General features: G+C 42.4%; 1 protein-coding gene across 4 annotated transcripts in view; it reads right to left on the bottom strand.

Moving 5' to 3' along the window:
- ANTXR2 (ANTXR cell adhesion molecule 2) overlaps positions 1-21,457 on the bottom strand; it is a 157,923-nt gene extending 136,466 nt beyond the window's left edge. Inside the window, exons 1-8 of one of the 4 annotated variants that reach the window (XM_017347476.4) lie at positions 21,378-21,457; positions 20,853-21,034; positions 19,489-19,560; positions 17,396-17,467; positions 2,863-2,944; positions 2,291-2,398; positions 2,115-2,183; positions 1,245-1,325 (exon numbers count right to left, since the gene is read on the bottom strand). In XM_017347476.4, coding sequence (XP_017202965.3) covers positions 1,245-1,325; positions 2,115-2,183; positions 2,291-2,398; positions 2,863-2,944; positions 17,396-17,467; positions 19,489-19,560; positions 20,853-21,034; positions 21,378-21,380 — 669 coding nt within the window. In that variant the 5' untranslated portion in view covers positions 21,381-21,457. Of the gene's footprint in view, positions 1-1,244; positions 1,326-2,114; positions 2,184-2,290; positions 2,399-2,862; positions 2,945-17,395; positions 17,468-19,488; positions 19,561-20,074; positions 20,759-20,852; positions 21,035-21,377 lie in introns of those variants that run through there. The other 3 variants (XM_089302638.1, XM_089302636.1, XM_002716994.6) reach the window with 3 other exon arrangements.
- Between the last annotated feature and the right edge of the window lie 1,725 nt (positions 21,458-23,182).

Here is a 23,182-nt window from a genome sequence, read left to right as displayed (position 1 = left end):
CTCACTGTCTGTAACTCTACCTTTCAAATAAATAAATAAAATCTTAAAAAAAAAAAAAGTCTGCTGACTTGTTTACTTAGTAGTTCAAATTATCCACACTTTTGCATTACCCATTCTTTGTCCTGTGTTTCAAAACTTAAATCACAGTTATAGAACAATTTTCCTGAACCCAACTATAAAACTATCATTTTTCACACTGTAATTTCTTCCTAAAAACTGAACACTATAATATACATGAACTCCTAGAATATTTGCATCTCTCTTCCATTCTGCATTTATATTTGGTTTGTCCACTAGAAGTACTGACATGTAATGGAACAAAATTATGTCTTCTCTGAAAAGCTCCATTATTTTTTAAGAGACCTACATGCTACTAAAAACAAATTCAATAAATCTCACTCTGTTTCTGCAAGACATAATCTTTAAAGGGAAATTTTAAATGCCAGAACCAAATGTTAGAAGAAACTGAGATTTTTCCCCCTTTAATAAACACCTAAAGATGAAAGGAAATGCTTTGGCTTGGAGAATACACATTATTCACCTCCATTTTAGGATGATGTTTACAAAAATATCATAAATACTTAATAGCAACTGTTCATAGTGCTTCTAGCAAAAGGCAGTGAAACGAAACATAAACCTCAGCTGTGAAAGCCCAGGAGTTTTGCTTTGCATTTCATCACTCTCCTTCCCCATCTCCTGCTCCAGGGAGCCCAGATTCTAATGATCACCAGAGACAGCTCAACTGAATTCCAAACAGAAATGTTATGGGCCCCAGTGAAACGATTTATCATTTCAATGTAAAGAACAACAATGGCAGTGGAAAACTCAGCCACTGGCTCAAGCTGCCCACCCGGCAGCTCAGAACAACCATCTTTGGAGGAGGGAGGGAACATGTATTCAATCCCAGCTTTTATTGTACATTTCTTCTAAAAAGTTTATAACACTTTCAAGGTATCCAGACAGTTAACTCTGTGCTCCAAAGGAGGAAGTGTTTGAGAATGTTATGAATATGAAATCACAAACTCAGGCTCAATACAGCCCAAGAGGCAAGAATTAGCACCAAATCATTTACAAGTAAAATCCAGATCTTCAAAATTACGCTGCATTTGCGATACCCAATCACTTTCTTTCTTAATCTCTTTATTCTAGAAACTGACCATTTGTGCTGCATATAAAGATTACTTTTTATGGTTAAAATATGTATAAAATGATCCACCTTTCCTGTCCCCCTGGGATATACTCACAGAATTAATTATTCCTTTAAGGGCTTGAAATCCACCTTTGACAGGGAAAACTTGTTCCTTGGAATCAGCAATTTTTTCAAGCTTTGGAAAAAGGAAGAAAATTTAATTAGGATGCAGCAGAGACATAAAACTTCCCAAACGTAGCCACTGTGTTTCAGTTTGGTCCATCTGACACATCACTCCACAGCATACATTTGCCAGTGTGATCTGGGGTCAAGGTCAGGAAATGAGAGAGGGCGGTGATGCCAGTGTTACTTTAAATGAATCACTGAGATCAGTGAAACCCCTTTATGGGGCCCCAAGCTGCAATTTCAGGACAATACAGAGTTCTGATAGCTGCTAATGGCACAAGACTCAGGAGGCAAACCCAGGCTCAAGCAAAAATTTAGACATAAGGTGATTTTGCGAGTGAAAAAAAAAAAAGCAGAACTCTCAAAACTTCATGAAAACTCAATTCTCCAAAAGAAAATTATTAAAGATTTCTCTTAAATGGACTTCTCAAATCCTCTACACCTACAAGTCAGGTATTAAATCAAAGTAAAAACTCTAAATTAAATTGACATAATAATTTTGTTTGTTGGATTAAAGGAGTATTCATAACAATCCAAATTCATCCAAATGAATCCAAATGTGTACTTTAATTCCTCAAAACAAATAGAGTGTTCAAGAAATGCAGTTTTACTTTTGGTCACGAAGCCTATCAAAATTCTCATATTAGTAAGGTAGAGCTCATTAAACGGCCACTTTATAGAAAAACTGATATCATTTTATAGAAAACCTTTAACAAGTGATTATTGTGAACAGGTGAAACTATCCTGAAAAGACAAGTGTGTGATTTAAATTAAAGCATTCCTATCTGTTGTAGCTCACCTGAGCTTGTTCAAAGTCAAGGACACCCACACAATACACACTAGCCCCAAGGGATCTGGATATTTTTGCCTGTTGAGAAAAAGCGGAAGCGAATTATTCAAATATCCAGCTATGTATGCAGAGACACATATCCATGTACAGTGGGGTGGAGAGAACAGTTTCAGTTCAATACTCACCTCCTTCTCTGCATATGATGGCACCAGACCGTCCAACTTACCATCTGTCAGAGCAATTATGATACTGGAGGTTTTTAAGCCTCCTGCTTTCTGAATTTGTTCATTCGCCTGAAAATGAAGAATAATTATCCAACTCACAATTTAATTTTAACTTTTAACCAGCATGTTCCATCAAGCTGAATTTTTAAGTCGGACAAAATCAAAATACTACTGACTAGATTTTGAAACAGGGTATTTTGTGTTGGCTATTTTATCTGAAATATGCATTTAGTCACATGATAAAGTAGTTACTATTGTGTTTTAATGATAATAGATTTTGGGCCTCATCTGAACATAACCACTGAAAAAAAATTGAAAATTCCTTAAAAATGAAAACGCCATCCAAATTCGAATCACCACAGTAACTTGTTTTGCACTAGTCTCATCTTTAGCACAATGAAAAGCATCTTTAAAAAAAAAAAAAACTTGCCTACAGAAAACTAGGTGATGGGCTTTTACACTTTGCTAGGGAACTGCATTTCACTACAGAGGAAACAGTTCTCTCCCACACTTAGAAATGAAAAAGAACTTACTAGTTTCAGTCCTTCATGGATATACGTCTCTCCTACAGGACTAACACTCTTTAAATCCTCCAAGCCTTTGGTGATTTTGCCCCTGAAAATAATGTACAATATTCAATGAAAGAAAAGTGAGCAAACATCACAATAAACACCTCTCGAAAGACCCCGCAGAAACACAAGCACATTTTCCTTAGTAAGAACCAGAGTAAAGGAGTGGATTTGTGGGCAGATGGCTCCACAATACTTCTTGTCATTTTAATATGTACTTAATAATGTCTACAAGATTAACTACAAACAAAAGTACTAAAAATGTCTGGAAAAAATCTAAGTATATTCTAGGCATTCTGAACTAAGAACAAATATCTTCATTTTTTTTTACTAAATTCTAAGGAATAGCACAAAACTACAAGGATTGAGTAGCTCAGCTTCATTGCAAAATTATTCTCAAAACACTCTCCCACCTCTTTAAAAGTAGAAAAATTTTCTTTATTATCTGTGACTTCCTAAAGCACATTACTTAACGCTCACTTACAGAGAGCAACCTTTTTCCACTCTAGCCTCTCAGAGTCCTCAGTCTCACAATTTATTCAGTTTTGTGGCCCTTCTCCCCCGTCCAGACACCAGCACCTTCTCTTAAATAAGGTAGATCCTTAACGCATATTTAATGGGTAAACGAAAGAACAGAAGGATGGATAAATGGACAAGTGGGTACTAAACTCATGGAAGAGGCAATATGAATGAAAAAGATGCAAAACCATAGAATAATCCTTTTCATCATGACTAATTAATTGTCCCAATGGATTATGTCTAAATATACTACCAAGAGCTCTTCACTGTGTATGGATAAGGAAAGACCTAATATGTTTAGAAATTTTTTTAGATTGCAAACCCCTTTAAAAATAAATAAAACTACAAAAATATTAAGAGATAAATCAAATATTGTTGCAAAAAATATTCAAAACAGATCAGAAGACTCCTTCTTAAGACACTCATTCCAGAATTTTAGTTTTTCAACAGAAGCAGCAAGAAAAAGTGTCTTTTTAAAGTTCTTGAAATGGTAAACAGAACGACAAGCTTTTAAATAAAACATGGAGAGCATCCAAAGGTGAGAGAAGAAGGAGATGAATTCTAAAAAGCATTATCTCAACAACAAGGAGTTTACTACTGGTGTTAAACTCAAAATTTATAAGTATGTGCATGTATACATCAGATGCCATTATAACACATGCCAAAAATAGTAAAAAAAAAAAAAAAAAGTTGTCACTGAAATACAGTGCTCAAATACTGGAAACAACTGAGCCACTCATCAGAGATGCACACATATTTGTGAAAATTATTATCATGTAAGCTCTCCATCTCCGGAAAGTTCTAGAAAACAGACAACTTTCAAGGTATGAACCTAACCTTCCTTCTTCCTGGTCCAGTCCTTTCTACCAACACACATCGGTTGTCTCACTGCATACTTGGTTTAATATCTAAGTATTCTATACTTTTCCCTAACTTCATTACACTCTCTCCTAAGATGCCCCAAGTTTTCTATTCATACTTATATTCAACTTCTACTACGATGAAAAGTTTTGTTTCTTTAAAACATTCTCCTTTAAAAATGCTTAACAAGTTTGATTATTTTCATTCATATTTTCACCTCTCAACTAATCTGGAAGGTTACAAAAGGCTATTACCATGTCTTTTGTTTATGATGTCTCCCCTTATACTTCACTTATTATTTATTCTACAATACTTTTTGCAAAGTAAGTGTTCAATAATTTTTTAAATGCATCAAAGAAAATATTCATAATTCCCCAGATGATGGAGTAAATTACATGATTTATAACTTGTTTTATCCAAATATTTATGTTTAGTATCTACAGAAACAATTTGAAACTGATTCTGTCTGAATGCAGATACAAACCAAATATTTGGGGCTTCCCAGAGATGAGTGGCAGCGTGTCCTCAAGCAGTAATGCTGGCTGCCAAAAGGGAAATGAGAAAGACAACTGAAATGCGAGTTTACACAAACAGATTTTGCTTGGTAAAAATATCCTTCTTCACTCAGTTCAGATCAGCTCACCATTACTCTTTTTTTAAGATTGATTGATTTCTTTCTTTCTTTCTCTCTCTCTCTCTCTTTCTTTCTCTCTCTCTTTCTCTCTCTCTCTCTCTCTCTCTTCCTTCCTTCCTTTCTTTCTTTCTTTCTTTCTTTCGAAAGATGGAGTTACAGAGACAGAGGCAGAGAGAGAAAGAGAGAGGTCTCCCATCCGCTGGTTCACTCCCCAAATGCAACAGCCAGAGCTGAGCTGATCCAAAGCCAGGAGCCTGGAGTTTCTTCCAGGTCTCCCATGTGGGTACAAGGGCCCAAGGACTTGGACCATCTTCTACTACTTCCCCAGGCCATAGCAGAGAGCTGAGTGGAAGTGGAGTAGCCGGGACTCAAACCAGTGCTCATGTGGGATGCCGGCACTGCAGGTGGCAGGTTTATCCACTACACCACAGTGACAGCCCTCACCATTACTTCTAAGAATCAAATGACCCCACAAGACTCAAACCTGAAGGCATGTGTAGGATTTGCAGTCTTTTGGAAAGGTGAGCCTCTGCTGGCCTATTCGGTAGAAGAGACAGAGCACTTTGTGGTATTCTGTCTGTACCCACACCTGCCCCCATAACAGGCCAGGCTACACTGACTCCCATGACTACTTCTGCCACTGCACAATCGCAAGAGCCCCTTTGACATGGGACTGGTCAAGGAGTTAGATTAGGGTCATGAGCTGGAAGCCACACACCCCCCCTTACCCCCATGTACGCTCACCTGTATCTACCCACCTGTGAATCAGATTATGTCACCACTATCCTTTGGAAGTAAGAGGAGAACACTAGGCCTCTCTTGCCTTCCCTGCTCTTGCTCCCATGAACTCTTACCTGTGCTCTCCGTCTAAGGGTATGGAGTTCCCGCTTTACCCTTCTTGGCCCACTCTCCCTTAATAAAGCCCTCACATTCCTGTGTATTCTTCCTACCCTCTAAATAAATTCTAAACCTTATCACGCCACATGCCTTATGTGAGCTGGTGCTCAGAACTCTCCTCTAGGTAAACATCAAGAATCTGAAATATTAAATTTTGTCTAATTTAGCCCATAACACCTTGGCCACAATCAATGATATCAACACACAAGTCTTGGTCTTACACTTCTTCCAGGGTAACTGCCCAATGGGTAGACCTGTTATTAACCAACAGGACGTCACTTTAGAGAAAACAGAAGCCACAATAAGGGAGGGCAGATCTTGGGCTTCCAAAGGATGCCAAGGAACTCAAAATAAATCCTAAGTTCTTTGGGTCAGTGTTGTGACATAGCAGGTAAAGACACCACCTGCCATGCTGGCATCCTATATGAGTGTATAGTCGTGTCCCAGCTGTTCCACTTCCAATCTAGCTTCCTACTGATGGCCTGAGAAAAGAAGCAAAAGATGGTCTAAGTACCCAAGCCCCTAACACCCATATGGGAGAGCCAGATGAAGCTCTTAGCTCCTGGCTTCCGCCTGGCTCAGCACTGGACACTGCAGCCATTTGGGGATTGAACCAGCAGATGGAAGAGCTCTCTTTCTTTCTCTCCCTCTCCATATATAACTGTGACTTTCAAATAAATAAATAAATCTTAAAAAAAAAAGTTTTAAGGGAGCCGGTGCTGTAGTGTAGCGGGTAAAGCAGCTGTGTGCAGTGCTGGCATCCCATATGGGTGCAGGTTTGAGTCCCAGCTGCTCCACTTCCAATCCAGCTCTCTGCTATGGCCTGGGAAAGCAGTAGGAGATGGCCCAAGTCTTGGGCCCTTGCATGCATACAGGAGACCTGGAAGAAGCTCCAGGTTCCTGGCTTTGGATTGGCTCAGTTCTGGCTGTTGCAGCCATTTGGGGAGTGAACCACCAGATGAAAGACCTCTCTCTCTCTCTCTCTCTCTCTCTCTCTCTCTCTCTCTGATTCTGCCTCTCTGTAACTCTGCCTTTCAAATAAATAAATATTTTAAAAATAAGTAAATAAATAAATATTTTTAAAATGTTCTAAGGTTCTCAATGAATAAAGAAAAGCAAACAATTAACTAAAGAAAAGCAAAATTATGTAGCACAGAACTCATCCACCCACCCTGTGATGTTAAACCAAACTCTAAAGGAAAGCAGGGTAGGGGGCGGGTGAGCGACTTTAGAAAGATAAAAAGATTTGTTATACAGATAAACTCAAATCCAACATCATCTTAAAGGTCAGCTTCACTGACTTTGCCTTTAAGGTTAAGTCTTCAGCTACCAGCAATGGTATTATTGAAACTGTTTCAGTATTTGTTATGAACCTGTTGTCAAGGATGTTGCTATCCTGAGCAGGACAGCCCCTATGAGGTCTCATAGCAGAAGTTTCTTTATCACCCCTGAGTAACTAACTGTTGCTACACATTTCCTCCTTTCAGCTACTCAGAACTATGCAAACAAGGGAAGCCCATGGTAAAACTTCTGACTCATTAAGAAAAATTCTTTCAAGTCCCTATGATTATCCCACTGCTTCATCCTCTTTTCTAAGATCTTAAATTTCCAAAATTTAATAATTATTCTTTTGTATTCAGTCTCAAATACTTTTTGCAAAGAAGTAAGATTTAAACAAATGAAATGATATGTTTAACCTCTGGTTTTTTAAGAAGCTGAGAATCAGAGGACCAAATTCTACAGTCCTCTGGAGAAGGGAGGAGGAGGAGAGGGAGAAAGAGAAGAGGGAGAGGGAGTTGTCAAGATAGGCCATCATCACATTTAGTCCCAGTTCTTTGATTAGGGCTAAGTCCCATCTCCCAGAAATATCATTCTCTCTCTCTCTCTCTCTCTCTCTCTCTCTCTCTCTCTCTCTCTCCATCTCTCCATCTCTCCATCTCTCCTTCTCTCTCTGTAACTCTGCCTAACAAAAAAGAAATAGCTTTATGGCCCCTAACTTTACCCTCTACACTTTGGTTCTACTTTCTTAGTCATCTTTCTTTTTTCATAAGAAATAGTTCACATTTGTAACACCTTCCTGCCCATAGGAAGATGGGGTCCAGAAGTCTCTTACATTTTGAAATAGCTGTTTCTTTAACCCAAGCTGATGAAAGTCCTTTAAAATTCTTGTGAGATGCCTGAATATCAAATTGTGATTCGTCTATCAGACAAAAGCCACATGCACAAAATTTCTTCAAGAGGTTTCTTTTCACTTTAGGCAGTAAGTGCGATGAAACCCACACCCAAAGGATGCTTAGAAGTTCTGCTGTTTGCCAGAGGCGCACCTTTAAGATTCTTATAAGTCTCTGTCTAGAGGAGAGAGGATCAATAAGTCATACTCTCAACCCTTTCTGAAGTCCTACAAGTCTCTTTCAGCTGCACCCTTAATTGCCCAGTGTTGCCACATTTTACAGGTAACAATTTAGACCTGACTGATGTAAAACCATTTTTTTAAAGATGTATTTATTTTATTTATTTGAAAGGCAAAGTGACATGAGAGAGAAGGGGCAGAGAGGGAGAGAGACAGAGAGCTCTTCCATCCACTGGTTTACTCCCTAAATGGCTCTGATAGCCAGGGCTGAGCCAGGTTGAAGCCAGGAGCCAGGAACTCTTATTTGGGTTTCCTACATGGGTGGCAGGAGCCCATGAATTTGGACCATGCTTCCACTGTTCTCCCAGGCACATCAGCAGGGGGCTGGATCAGAAGCAGAGCAGCTAGGACTCAAACCCCAGCTCTGACATGGGATGCTGGCATCGCAGGTGGCAACTTAACCCACTGTGCCACACCACCACACCCATGACTAGTTCTTAAACTGCAAGAATGCTCTGCCAAGGGAGACTACAAGTGAAAGTTTTAATTTCAAATCTATCACTTCCTGCCTCTCTATACTTCCTCTACAGCCTGATTTAAAACTAAAAAGATCCTTCTTTGGCTTGTATCACTTCTTTTGTGTGTCACTACGGGAAATAAGGAAGCCAACTGGCACCTTCAGAGGTCTGTCTCGAAGTCTCCTTAGCTATTCCCATAAGTTGATTGCATACATTCTGTATTTCCCACATTCTCACCAAACTTTCCACGATTACAGAATTGGCCTCTGTGCTTCTGTCTGCAGTAACCACTGACGCGCTGCTGCCTTTCCAATTTTCACTACCAATCTCCTCGAGGTCTTTCTGCGTCCATCCTAGCCACAATGTCTATCATTTGTTTGTTGTTGTTTTATAAGATTTATTTATTTGAAAGTCAGAGCTAGAGAGAGGGGGAGAGACAGAGAGAGATACAATATGTTTTGATTCCCTATTGCTGCATTAAAAGTTACCCCAAAGTTAACAGTTATAAATAAGAAGGATTGCTTCTCACGGTACTGTGCATTCAATGAGTGGTTCTTGGGCTTCCCATGTGGCCAGGTGGGATGCTGAAAAGGCTAGAAGACCTTCAATGTCCTCATTCACATAGCTGGCAAGTTGGTACTGGGGCTGGTGCTGGCTGTAGCCTGAGAGCTCGGCTAGAACCACTGGCCAGGGTCTTGATTCCTCTCCACAGAGTCTCCCCACAGAGCTAGGCTGGAAGTCCTCCTAGAATGGTTGTTCCAAGGTAGTCCAGGTTTTTATATGGTAGTTGGTTTCCTCATTAAGAGCCCTTCAGAGGAAACTGGCATGTGTTACTCAGTGGCAGGCTTGGAATTGGAACTGGCACGATTTCATCTTCACATCTGCTGCATTCTATTAACTGAAGTCAGTAAACACCTGGCCCAGATTCTTAAATGTATGTGTGTATGTATGTATATAAAATATATTCTAGGGGCCAGCACTGTAGTGCAGCAGGCAAAGCCTCTGCCCGGGTGCTGGTTTCGAGTCCCGGCTGCTCCACTTCTGTTCCAGCTCCCTGCTAATGTGCCTGGGAAAGCAGCAGAAGATGGCCCAGGTGCTTGGGCACCTGCACCCAGGTGGGAGACCCAGAGGAAGCTCCTGGCTCCTGGCTTTGGTCTGCCCAGGTCTGATCATTGGGGCAGTATGGGGGAGTGAACCAGTGGATACAAGACATATCTCTTGCTCTTTCTCTCTCTCTCTCCCTCCCTCCCACCCTCCCTCCCTCCCTCTCTGCCTTTGTCTCTCTGTAACTCTTTCAAATAAATAAATAAATCTTATATATGTATATCATAATATATATATATTCTATCATCTTGAGAACTAACAGGTTTTTGTTATACTTTACTTAACAACCCACTATTGTTCAGCTCACATGTCACTCCACAACTAACACTCACACAGGTCTTTGGGGTCCATAATTCAGACCAATAAATACAAGGTGTCAGTCCAAGATCCAAAAATAGCTACTCACAAAGTAACCTGCACAATCTGAGTTTTGTGGAAAATTTTCTCCAGTTTCGTCTGCACATACCAAATTGTGGTATTCAACTCACACCTGAAGTTCATGCCTGATGCATTTCGCATATTTTTACTCCATTTTCCTGCTCACTGCCTTGTTGAGCCAGGAGAAATCAACCCCAGCATTTTACCACTGCTGTGCACCAGGTGTCTTGCAGGCATAAGTAACAGTATACAGAATCTTCCAGGGCATACTCAAAATCAGATGGAGGACTTGACTGGAAGGAATTATTAACATTTCCATCACTGGAATCTGAGGTACTGCCATAATCAGAACCCCTAGGGTTAGCATGCATTGTGGCCGAAACAGACTTTTCTAAATAAGAGTACCTTATTCCCTAATAAAATTGCTTTTTTTTTTTCTTGCTTGCTTTTACCAACTCAACTTAGGGCACTTCCTCTTACCACCTAACCAGTCTGAAAGAATAGAGGAAATATAAACGGATGACTACGCTTTTGAATTATGACAGAATTCTGAGTAATGTGAGGGCTGCAGAAGGGGAACTCAGGAAGTGTGAGTCAGTACCGTGCACTGGTTAGGTGCTCACACTCAGCACAGACTTGGGTGTGAATCCTGGCTTCAACTGCTGGGCTGGGTCACTGTGAGCATAGACCCTTGACTCCTTAAGCACAAATCAGCATCCCAGCACATGCACACCACGAGCTGTTAACATCCAAGCACAATGACTGCGATGGGTACACTGACAACCTCCAAGTTCCACTTGAGCCTCAGCCTCCTTCCCACCCACTCAATAAGACAACAAAGAAAGAAAAAGAAGGAAGAACTGGAAAAATTCAGAGAAATATTAAAGGTATGCAGTTGCAAATAGGTGACAGAGGAAAAGAAAGAAAAATGAACATAGCTATAACATTTGTTATATACCCTGCATGCATCAAACTCGAAGGTCTTGCGTGCATTATATGCATCTAATTGTCTTAACATTGTCATATGGTAGGAACAGTTAGCTCCTTTTAAGAGGCCTAGAATTGTGGAGCCAGGGGTTAAGTAACTTGTCCAAGATTACTCAGCTGGTATGCAACTCCTGCATCTACTTGATGCAAGGTCCAATCCTGGTCTTTCCATCGTTCACAGGGAGCCAATCAGGATCCTCCAAGGGAACAGTTGGATTCACTCTATTCTGGAATGCTTTTTCTTTCTAATCCCTGAATTCCATCCTGATTCCAAGTTAGCTATCTGTGGCCACAGAAGAAATCAGTAACTTTTTTCTTTTTAATTTCAGCATCCGTAAAATTTTAACAAATTCTTATTGAAATAAAACCAAGCAACCTAGAACTGTGAGGTTCTCACACCTTCAATCTCACACCTAAGACAGTGTTTATTTCTATCAGTTGTTGCTTAGCTTCCAGACTTTCTGTGCATTTGTGATCACACACTCACACGCACATGCATGCATGCACACACACACACACACACACACACCCCTCACATATATACAGTTAAGGATTTTGCTTTGTTTTTACAAAAACAAAGTCATACTAACAATGTTCTGTAACTTGTTTGATTGATTTAATATATCTTGTATATATTATGTCAATACATATGAATTTTCCAATTTTTGATAACTCCATAGTATCCTATTTTATGTATCTATGATAATTTAATTATAGTATCATCAATGGATGAGCATTCAGACTGAATACAGTTTTTCACTATTATAAACAATGAAGTAGTTAATTTTGCACATATACTTATATTTGCATGTTAATGCCAGTATTTCAGTGGGACATAATCCTAAAAAGTACAATTGCTATTAGGAACCTTCTAGATACTGCCAAATTTCCCTCCAAAATAGATGTATATAAGTTACCAATTGTAGACAAAAGCCTATTTTCCTAAATAAATTTTAATTCACCTCTTAAGGAGTTAGAGGAAACTCTTTCAAATATTAGAAATGTATATATTGTCTAAACTTAATTAAATGGCTTCTCTATAATTTCTTACAAGTTTGCTTAAGGAGTATTTTTTCATAAGTAATTGGTTATTGTGCTCGTGTCAAACAATCATATGTTTTTTTTCAATTTAGGGGCAAGAGTATTGAAAAGGAAGTTGGAAATACTTATAAATAACTTATGAGAATATGGATGAGAAAAATAGCAAATATAAGCCATCATATATCATTGGCATGATTTTTAAGAGACATTCTATGCTAGCAGTTAGTAACTCAGGTTGTACAGTCAGACCAACTCAATTATTCATTTAACAAACATTTACTAGCATCTACTGTGCACCAGATTCTATTTGAGGTGCTGGAAAAAAATGAATGACAAGACAAATAAGATCTCCTTGCTTTTATGTTTACATTAAGGTCATGGAAATAAAAATAAGTTATTTAATTTACAATTTTAATTTCAAAACGTGACAGTCAAACAGAACATTCTAAGAGATTACTGGGGAGGAGAGGAGGGGTTCCTTTAGAGGTATTGGCCAGGCAAGGCTCCTCAGAGAGGTGACACATGCAAGGCCAGCCAGGGAAGAGCCAGGGCAGGGGAAGAGTGAAGGCACTAATGGGGACAGACACGTGACCTGTCCCAGGAATGGGAAGAAGGTGGGTCGGGCTGGACGATGTTGAAGGAGAGGACTGGGTGGAGGAAATCAAGCAGAGCTCTGAGGGCACCAGGATGCACTTGCTTTTTATTCTAAGCCAATGCTGTTCTAAGTATGAGAGTGGCAAGATCTGCTTTAAAATATGATTCTGGTTAATGCACTGCTTGACACTTGTTAATTGTGGGTGCTTGGACAAGCTACATGGCCTTTCTCAGCTCCAGTTTCCTCATCTGTAGAGAGATAATAACATGTTCTCTTACATGAAATGCTTAGAAGGATTAACTGAAACAATGCGTGAAAAGTACTTTACACACTGCCTAGCACATAGTAATTGCTCAGTAAATGTTTTCAACTACATCCCTACAAACAACATTAAGACACTATCCAACAGAATTGACCATAACTCACTACTCCCAATTATGTAACAGAATAACTAAAAGTATCTTTTCAAATTAGCACTTATTCCAAATTTTGTGACATCCAGAGGCTGGATATTTCCTTACTTAATCAACACCAGGCGGTTTCCTCTTCCTTGACCCTATAATGCAACCCTGGAATGCCCGTGTGGATGGGCACACCCCCTGCTCACTCACGCAGTAGATTATTCACCTTTGCATAATCCCTAAGGCTCACAGCTCACAGCCTATCTTAAGGAGATAACCAAGTAGGTAGGTAGGTGAATGAATGAACAGACATTTGGAAGATAAAAATCATGAGGCTAAGAAAAAGAAAGGGAGTATGTTAAATTGAGCTATTGATCAGAAGTTTTTAAATGATGAGAACATAGATTGTATAACTGATAGTTTCTTGCATGCTTACTCTGTTCATGCAGTTCTGTACTGCCAGGCACCATGCTGAAATCATAACAAGACACAGTTCGGTCATAAGTAATTACTGCCTGCCAGTCTTGCCTCATCGCTGCTGAAAATCTTTAGCAACACTCAGAGAAACACGAAAGCACGACTTCTCATATTTACCAAGGTACTAAAGCACTATGAGTAACGGAGCCAAAATTGTGAAACCTGCTGTACTTGACATTTGCTTTTTTCTTTTTGCTTAACTTTGGCTTGTCTCACGCACCCAGATCTACATGTGAGTGTGACACATGCTATCAGGAAAGCAGCTATGTAAAATTCCTGTTTCTAGCTTTGAAACAAAGATCTGCAAAAGGTGTGGGAACATGTGCTCAGTGGTCTTCCATCTAAATATGCAAACTGTTACTACAAATAGACATTCTTTTTTTTTTTTTTTTGACAGGCAGAGTGGACAGTGAGAGAGAGAGAGACAGAGAGAAAGGTCTTCCTTTGCCGTTGGTTCACCCTCCAATGGCCGCCGCGGCTGGCACACTGCAGCCAGCGCACCATGCTGATCTGAAGCCAGGAGCCAGGTGCGGGTTCAGGACCCAAGCACTTGGGCCATCCTCCACTGCACTCCCGGGGCCACAGCAGAGAGCTGGACTGGAAGGGGGGCAACCAGGACAGAATCCAGCACCCGGACCGGGACTAGAACCTGGGGTGCCAGCGCCACAGGCGGAGGATTAGCCTATTGAGCAGCGGCGCCGGCCCCAAATGGACATTCTAAGATGTGATGATTGTTTACAGCCCTTGTCTCTACTGTTGAGGAACAGTGTTTTTTTCTTCATACTATTTGTTGAACTCTTAGTGTAGGGTAAACCTTTTGAGTATAAAGTAAACTGAAAATTGATCTTTGTAAAAATTAAGAGTGGGAATAGGAGAGGGAGGAGGAAGAAGGGCTGGAGCATGGGCCGGGGGGTGGGGGGCGGCTAGGGTGAGAAGTATCTCTGTATTCCCAAATGTGTATGTATGAAATACATGAAACTTGTATATCTTAAATAAAATTTTAAAAACATGTGTAATTGGTGCCAGCACTGTGGTGTAGCAGGGAAAGCCGCCGCCTGCAGTGCCGGCATCCCATATGGGTGCTAGTTCGAGTCCTGACTGCTCCACTTGCGATCCAGCTCTCTGCTATGGCCTGGGAAAGCAGTAGAAGATGGCCCAAGTCCTTGGCCCTTGCAACTGCGTGGGAGACCTGGAAGAAACTCCTAGCTTTGGACTGGTACAGCTCCAGCCGTTGTGACCACCTGGGGAGTGAACCAGTGGATGGAAGACATCTCTCTCTTTCTCTCTCTCCCTCTCTCTCTCTATCTCCTCCCCACCCCCGCCTCTCTGCCTCTCTGTAACTCTGCCTTTCAAATAAATAAATAAATCTTTTTTTAAAAAAAAAAGTGTACTGGAAGAAAAGCAATTCCATGTTCAAATATGGAGGACCAAAGAAATTTGTGAAGTTATAGTTTACTTAAATAAAAAAGGGCAATAAAATAGAAGAAAATAATATCCTTTCTTGGAGATTTTCTGATATGCAAAGTACCTTTCTATGCATTCTCTTGCTCTGATCGTCACAGCTCTCCAATGAAATGTGGCAGATTTTATGTCTGCATTTTATAGACATAAAAATTGACACACTGATTTGATAATCTGCCCCAGGTTCCAAATCAGTAAGTGGCAAAACCAGAACACTCATCAAGCTTTCTCAGTGTATTGCCTGCAACCCCAAACTAATTCAACATACCACAGTATTGAAATTCATTAAAACCAAAAGTATTTCTATTTTGAAAGAGGTAGAGAAGCCAGCTTCATTTTGGAATAAGTCGCAAGGAACTTTATTAAAATTCCTCCTGGAGTATTATAAATCATTCCAACTAGGGCAACATTCCCTTTATATGAGCATAATTCTTCCATGATCATTAAAATACTACATATTCCCTAGCTCCAGATGAGGATGAGGATGATATTTATACACATCCCAAACACTGTCCTATATACTCACATTCATCAACTTCGATTCTTATTTCAATACCCTTATAATTTATGTATTACTGTCATCGCCATCATCATCATCATTGTCATTACACAGGGAACAATTGAGACATCAAGAAGTTCAGCAATTTGCCCTTGACCATTTAGCTCGTCAGTAGACTGGCTCCAGTGACTTCACTGCAACATTACTCGGCCTGTCAAAGAGAAACCTTTCTCCTCCAACCCCTTGCAGTCTCCCTGCTATGACACTCAACAACTGCTAAAGGAAGAATCTTTAACTTAAAGATTCAAACTCGCTCCGTGCCTGTGGAAGCAGTACCAGTCTGTTCTACCAAACACTACGCTTCACCTTCAAAGTGCCGGAGGACCTATATGCAAGTGCTAAGCAGAGACCCTGGCACAACGTATGCATCTGCCAATTACTAACAGTCTTGCACATCTTCTACCGCTATGCTAAGAGCTCTTCTGTATATATGCACACCACAAGCATTAAAATTGTTCTTTTGGGGGGCCATAGGGGATGGCTTGGGTCCAAAGCCAGTTTTTTTATGGAAATTTAAGCTGGACAATTAAGAAAACAAATTTTACCAAAGCAAGAACTACAGAAAGCTGCTGTACATGTTGTGTTACTCTGGCCCTGATGACACCCATGTATACACAAGAAAGGAAGGAGCGAAAATATTGGGGAAATATCAACAAGAGAGAGATCCAAGGCCAGATTCACAAACTGCAGAGATATTTATTGTCCAGAAAAAGGAAAACTTTAAGCACAAAGAAATTATAATTTTTAAAATCAATAAGTTACAACAAGTTCTTTCCTTGATCTCCTTTAAATAGTATACTTCTTTGACCTTCTTAAGAGAAAATTAACTTACAAAAAAGAAAGCTAGTCACACAACTTTTCAAATATCCACACGTCATCCAAAACACTAGCCTAAAATTACACGCTAAAATTACATCTTGGAGATATTTGATTTCAAAATATTCACGCATTCATTCTTCCTCTTATGTATTCAACACGAATTTATTGGGCACAAGATACCTTACATAGTTTGTGTTACAGGAAATAGAAGAATGAAGGAAAGCTCGCCTCCCACTATGGATTTCATAGTCTAAGAAGCAAAACTGACCCCATGCAAAGTAGTGGTTCTTCAAAACATGTCAGTGACTTCTAATTTGCCACACTGTGTTCAAATAACAGGCACAGAAATGATTAAATGAAATACCATGACACTGGCTTTTCAAAGGCTGTACCTTTTTAAAGCACTAAGGAGACAGGTATTTCAAGTTCCTTTATCAGCATGACTGTATTTAAATAGCATCAGTGGACCTCAGAGAAAACTTAGAAACCCAGGCTGTCTGCTGAATCCAGTAAGTTACCTAAACAGATCCACAAGTTTGCCCTCCCCAGTGTTCTTCCAATTCCTGGCTGATTAGTGTATCACATCTAAACAAGAAAAATGTAGAACTCCTTGCAGTAACAGAGCGGGGAACACTGGGACTTAGTGAACACACCACTAAGGCAGGGATCTGGGTTTCACTATTCATTCCAAGCCAATACAAATGCTATTGATTTGGAGATAATCTGCTATTTTGTATTACTCATTCCTCCCTTCCCTTCTATTAGCGTGGAGAACCAAATAGTCTGAGCATTCGCTTGACTCCACTGAGAGGCCTGAATCACCACACGGAAGTATCAATCATTCCTTGAAGATTCATCTCTACTAAAAGCCTGCAGTGAAATGATAATGCACTAACCTGTCTCCAGTTAATGGCAAAATAATGGTTGCTTGAGAAGAAAACACAATGAAAGATAATCTCATTTCAGGGCTGCAAAATAAGAAAAGAGGCAGTTAAAACATTTTAAAAAGAAATATGGATACAATACAGATGCAAAGCTAGGAAGTCTCATTTAAAATTGGTCTCTCTGAATGGTCCAGGCTCCTCTCAAATGAAGTCCCTGAGTTGATGCACAAACTCTGCTTAACATTACTGCCTAAGTCACTCTGGATTTAGGCAATGCTTTCCAGCAATCACACTCCTCTGCAACTAAGGGACTTGCATTTAGAAATAAGACTAACTAGAAACATAAATTCTAAGTCAATGCACTATGCTCTGCTCTTTCCCTGGTAAGCTATCCCATCTCCTGGAAGGAGGCCAGGCTCCATCGTGAGCAGCAGCAGCTGCACTGGTACTTAGGGCTGGAGGGCAGCCCATCTGATGTAATGACCACAAGCACAACAACATGAGTTCCTACGAAAGTTATCGTTAGCTAAGCATACTTTAAACGGATGAGGGAAAATGTGAAAGGCACTAACAAGTCACTTTTTGCTAGGTATTTTCAGCATTCCATGTCTCAGACTTCACATTCCCAATCAGCAACCAACGCCCAGGAAGCTGTACTTTTCAGGCTTTAGACACGGGAGGGTTCTCGTTTCTGGGGCGCTCCATGCAGCTATTAATAAGATTCAAAACTGAAGTCGGGAAACTAAGTGATAAACTCAAGATCAGAGCTAACTCAAAGGCTTACGTCACTCTCTTCGGCAGCCGCCCCCTTCTTCTTTTCCTGAAATGTGTTGTTAGTAACTGAGCAATGAGTGAGCAAACTAGGTATTATAGAATTCCAACTTGATTAAAAACCTTGCTTCCTAAAGCTGTTGCAGTGAAATGACCCATTGTTTTTGGTTAAAATGGACATGACCCTGCACACTCCAGTATGAAATCAGAAAACCTGTAAGCAACTGTCTCTTCTGCCTTTGATGTTTAAAGATATAAGGTCTTGTTTATTTCGCTTTCCTGGACAGTTTTATCTCAGGCCCTGTCCAGAAATGAGTGTTACACTTGGCTTCTTAAGCAGGGGGCCTGATGATTGAACATGGACAGGCATACATTTTTATGGGGATAACTTTACTGCTGCCAATAACTGAAAGCAAGGATTGCCTAGGCCTCTACAGATTGTTTGAAGTTACTTGCAACATGACTTTCAAAATGTTTTGATCATCCAAGCCTGTTTTACAGAAAACATTTGGGCTAGCAAGACTGAAAGAAGCAATATTTAATGATACACTTCCTATTCATGTCCTTCCCATTATCTTGATAAACTTACACTGACTCGATGCATTTTTTTTTTTTCTTTTTAAAAAAGGGAGTCAACTAAAAGCCTCAGAAGCGTGGTATCTTGGGGTTATTTTTAAGTAGAAAACGCCACTAATTCCTGGTTGCCACTAAATAAGAGAGTAAGCTGGATTTCATAGCAGCAATGTTTTTTATAGGAGAGAAATCCATTCTTTGGTAGTGACACTTATTGCATATATAGAACAGTTACATTTTAAACCAGCCACACACCCACACATTGTGTAAACACAACTCCTTTCTTTAAACACAGGCACAAGTGCCTTTCTGGTAGTGGGCCATTAGCACATGCTCATTTGAAGTTTCCCAACACTGTTTTCTCAGATGAGGACCTCCACAACACCAAGAATTGCATGGAATGGAAAATGGATCAGGGGTACTATTAGCGCGACGTTTATTTTTTTTAATGTGATAAATTATGAGAAGGCATAACTGAAATTTGAAACAGATGAAAATTCAGAAAGGAAAAGCCATTTGTAATAGCATTTGAAGATGCTTCCGCACAGTCTGAGCCAAGTTTCTGGGATGCAGATGAAACAAACCCGCAAGGACTTAGGGGCCGTCCTAATGCCAGCATGGATGCGATGACAACCTTGAGGCACTTAAAAATCACCATTTCAGGAAAGGGTTTTCCTGCCAAAGGTTTCAGAAAAGGGAAACCCTACACTTCGTTCCACTTCCTCCCCGCAGCCTAGAAAACTAAAAAGTGGGTAAAATACCTTACAAATCTTTCTGTAAGTTTCTGCACGAAATCGTAAATTTCAATCCAGTTGTTTGCCACACTCCCAGACCTGAAAAACAAAACTGAACTGATCAGAAAAAAACAAACAAGGGGCTGCAAAGACAGCAGACATTTCAAACCAGTTCCTCCTTCTCGATCCCAAAGCTGGGGGGCCCTGGGCTCTTCAAGGGAAGTCAGCCCGCCCGGGCTCTTCAAAATAAACACAAAAACCTCCTCTCTCCGCAGGAAATGCAAACCGCGCTGGATTCGGTAGCCCAGGGCTTTTCCTGGCTTTGCTGAAGGCGCTGACATCAGGGGGAAAAGCAGGCAAACTTTAGCCAGCGTGAGAGAGGACGGAGGGGCCGAGAAAGAGCCCGTCTGGATCCCTCCAAGGAAGACCAAGTAGCCGGGCCCTTTATTGCCCCCCAGCCCACCCAGATCCGAGAACGGACGCCCTTGGGAAGGGGAGAGCAACAGGGCATCCAGCACCCCTGCGCGGGCGCGCGCGCACCCCGCAGCCTCCCCAGCCCAGCTGATCCCGCGCCGCCCGCTCCCGCAGCCCCCGGCCCCGCTCCGGCACTCACTTGTCCAAGACGAAGTAGAGATCAAAGGCTGTTCTGCAGGAGGGCTGCTCCTGGGCGTGCAGCAGCGCCCCGGGCCCACCTAGCGCCAGCAGCCACAGCCCGGGCAGCAGCCAGCTCCCGGGACTGCGGGCCGGGGACCGCCCCGCCACCATCCTGCGGCCGGGGGCCTGCGACTGCCTCCCGCTCACAGTCCCCTGGGCTCGGCTTAGCCGGCACGCGAGGGTGGCGGGAGCCGGCGGGGTCGCAGAACCCAGAGACCCAGCCGCGCAGCTAGGGCGGGCGAGCGCGGGGGAGGGAGGTCCAAGAGGACAAAGGGAGGCTCCACGCGCGCCGCAGCTGTCGCCCCAACTCCAGACAGATCGCAGCGGGCGCGCGAGCGGACCACCAAGGCCCACGGCCAAGGGCGCACGCGAACTGTCCCCCGCACCGAGGTTCCCACAGGCCGAAGTCCCCCGGCTGAGCGCGGCCCTGGACACGGCGACGCCTCCTCCAGGGATCCCTGCCCCGCCGCCCGAGTCCGCTCCGCTCGCAGAAACTTTGTTGTGCGCCGGACCCCGGAGCGGAGCAGCTCGGCGCGGCGGGGCGGGGCGGTCCCGCCGAGGGCAGGAGGCGGAGCGGGCCCGGGGCGTGCGGCCCGAGCGCCGGGGCGAGGCTGGGACGGTCCGCTGGCGCCGGGGGCGGGCGAGCGGCGCACGCAACGGTTCGAGACCGCGAACGCCAGCCGGAAAGGGGGAGAGGGAGTGGAGGCAAACAAGCGTCCGCGGGAAACGACACCCACCCGCCGAGGCTGCAGGCCCGGCCTCCGCCGGCAGTGGCGCCCCGCGAACTCCGCTTGCTGGAGCCTGGCGATTCCCGGGCGCCGGTGCTGCCACGGACGCACCCGCTGACTTCAAGAAGCGCACTTCTTTTTTTTCTTTCTTCCTTCCTTTTAAAGAAACCTACTAAGGGGCTCCACGTCTCCTGGCCGAGAAAAAGTGGGAGGAGAGAGCGAGAGGCGGAGGGCGGACTTCAGAGGGGCTTGCTGAGCCTCGGAGTACTCCGTCCCGCTGTCCCTCAGCCCAGGGCCGGGTCAGCAAGAATCCCACCTCGGGACGAGTGGGCTGCGCTCGCCACACCTGCGCAGGAGCTGGGGCGCACCATCCCAACCCTCTTCCGCCCCACTACCCCACTACCCCACCTGTGACTGCCAGCCTCCCTTTACCAAAAATGACTTTTAGAATTAAGCCCACTGCTGTAGCAACTGCCGCCGGGTCGTAGGAGGGGCCACGCCCTCCTTTTCATTTTAACAAAATCAATGCTTTACCATAAAAAGCACCTAGAGCGCTCGTATATTGCCTTTTAGCTTCCTTCTGGTCGTACTGGTCAGATCTGTCAGCTTTTATCAAGACACTATTCACGTTAACAAGCTTTACTGAGAGCCTACGACGTGCTGGGCGCTGTTCCAGGAGTTACCATTAATGACTAGAACATAATGATAAAGCCCGGTTCCCTAGAGCTCGCAGTCTGTTGGTGAGGAAGTGAGGGTGGGCAAGCGATTTAAAATCCATAAACGAGAGAAATGTGTCTATATCGCAAGTTGGTTTGCAGAGACTTAAAAACATGGTGATGTGGGGCCCATTTTGGCTTGGTGGTTAAGATACAGGTTGGGACGCCTCCATCCTATATCAGAGTGCCTGGGTAAGGCCTGACAGCGCCAGGTTCCAGCAGCCTGCACATCCTGGGGCAACAGGTGATCGCTCAAGTCCTTGAGTCCCTGCCACTGTATTAGAGGCCTGAATTGGGATCCCAGCTCCTTTGGGGAACTTGGGGAATGAACCAGCCAATGGGAGTTGTCTCCCTCCTCTTCCTCTTCCTCTTTACCTTCCACTTTCCCTCCCCGCCCCTTCGTCTTCCCCTTCTCTGCCCTCTTCTGTCTTCCTTTCCCTATTCCTTCCCTCCTTCTCCTCCTTTTTCTCAAATAAATAAAACATGAAATGTAAAATATGGTGATACGAGAAAGAATGACTTACTAGATGGCCAACAAAAAGGACCCAATCACTTCATGAGCTAAGAGAGGAAACTGCATTTGCTTAGCATATTCAAGAAAGAGAAAGAAAAGTAGTATGGCTGCAACTCTAAGGTTACACCGATGAAGAAACACAGGCAGGAGCCAGATTGTGTGGGGCTTTATGAACTATTTTCTACTGAGAATGATAGGAGTCCAGGGGAAGGGTGGCGGATGAGTTGATATGATCATTTCAGAGATCATTCTAGTTGCTGTGAGACGATGAATTTGGAGGTAACAAGAGTGACAGCAGGAAGAGCAGTTAGAGATTATTTTGGTGTTAAAGCAAAACAAAATGGTATCCTGGGTGATCATCCCTCTAACAGCTAAACAAAGTTAATGAATGAAAACTTCAGTAAGTACCAACAGACCTCTAGTTTGAAAATCTGTGCATTAAAAAATCTCAAAGATTGAATGGAGAATGCCTTCGATCGCTTCTGACTCTTTAACAATTGGCCTCTTGCAGATAGAAATTCCACCACCACCATTCCGCCCAGATCCACCACTTCTTAAGAGGTGGGGAAGGTACAAATAGACCTTGGGGCTGGCTGGCTGGAAGCTGATTTTCATTTTTGTTGGAAATAAAAATAAATTTCCATTGTTTCAGAGAAATGATCACTAGCATAAAAGTCAAAGGGAGGGGTAGCTCTACTGTAAGCACCTTAATTCCATCTTCCTTGGCCTCAAATTTCCCTAGGGTTCTGCCATCCTGATTCCTCTGTGGCCTGAGCATGTTACTTCTCCTTTCACATTTGGGTCCAACTGCAAATACATTCATCTCTTTGATTTCCCTTAGCAGAACTGAAACAGGCTGACACTTTCAGAAAATTTGCATCAACAACTTATTCAAGTTTCTTTCCAAAGTGTGTATTATTTGCTCTGGCTGCCACTGGTTTACATTTTCAAAGTTAGTCTTCGACAGAACCAAAGACACTACACATTTTTAACAATCCCACCCAACAGTCTATTACTGGATAAAATCTGCATGGAAAGGTTGGATTCAAATTAGAAGAGAACAGAAATAAAGAAGTTTGAGACACTAACATTGGACTCTGTCCTCTTGA

The sequence above is a fragment of the Oryctolagus cuniculus genome, chromosome 8 (assembly GCF_051225735.1).
Source record: "Oryctolagus cuniculus isolate XC-2025 breed Fujian yellow rabbit chromosome 8, ASM5122573v1, whole genome shotgun sequence".
NCBI lineage: Eukaryota > Metazoa > Chordata > Mammalia > Lagomorpha > Leporidae > Oryctolagus > Oryctolagus cuniculus.
Note: the sequence above shows the minus strand (reverse complement) of the source record. Positions and strands in the feature narration are given on the sequence as shown.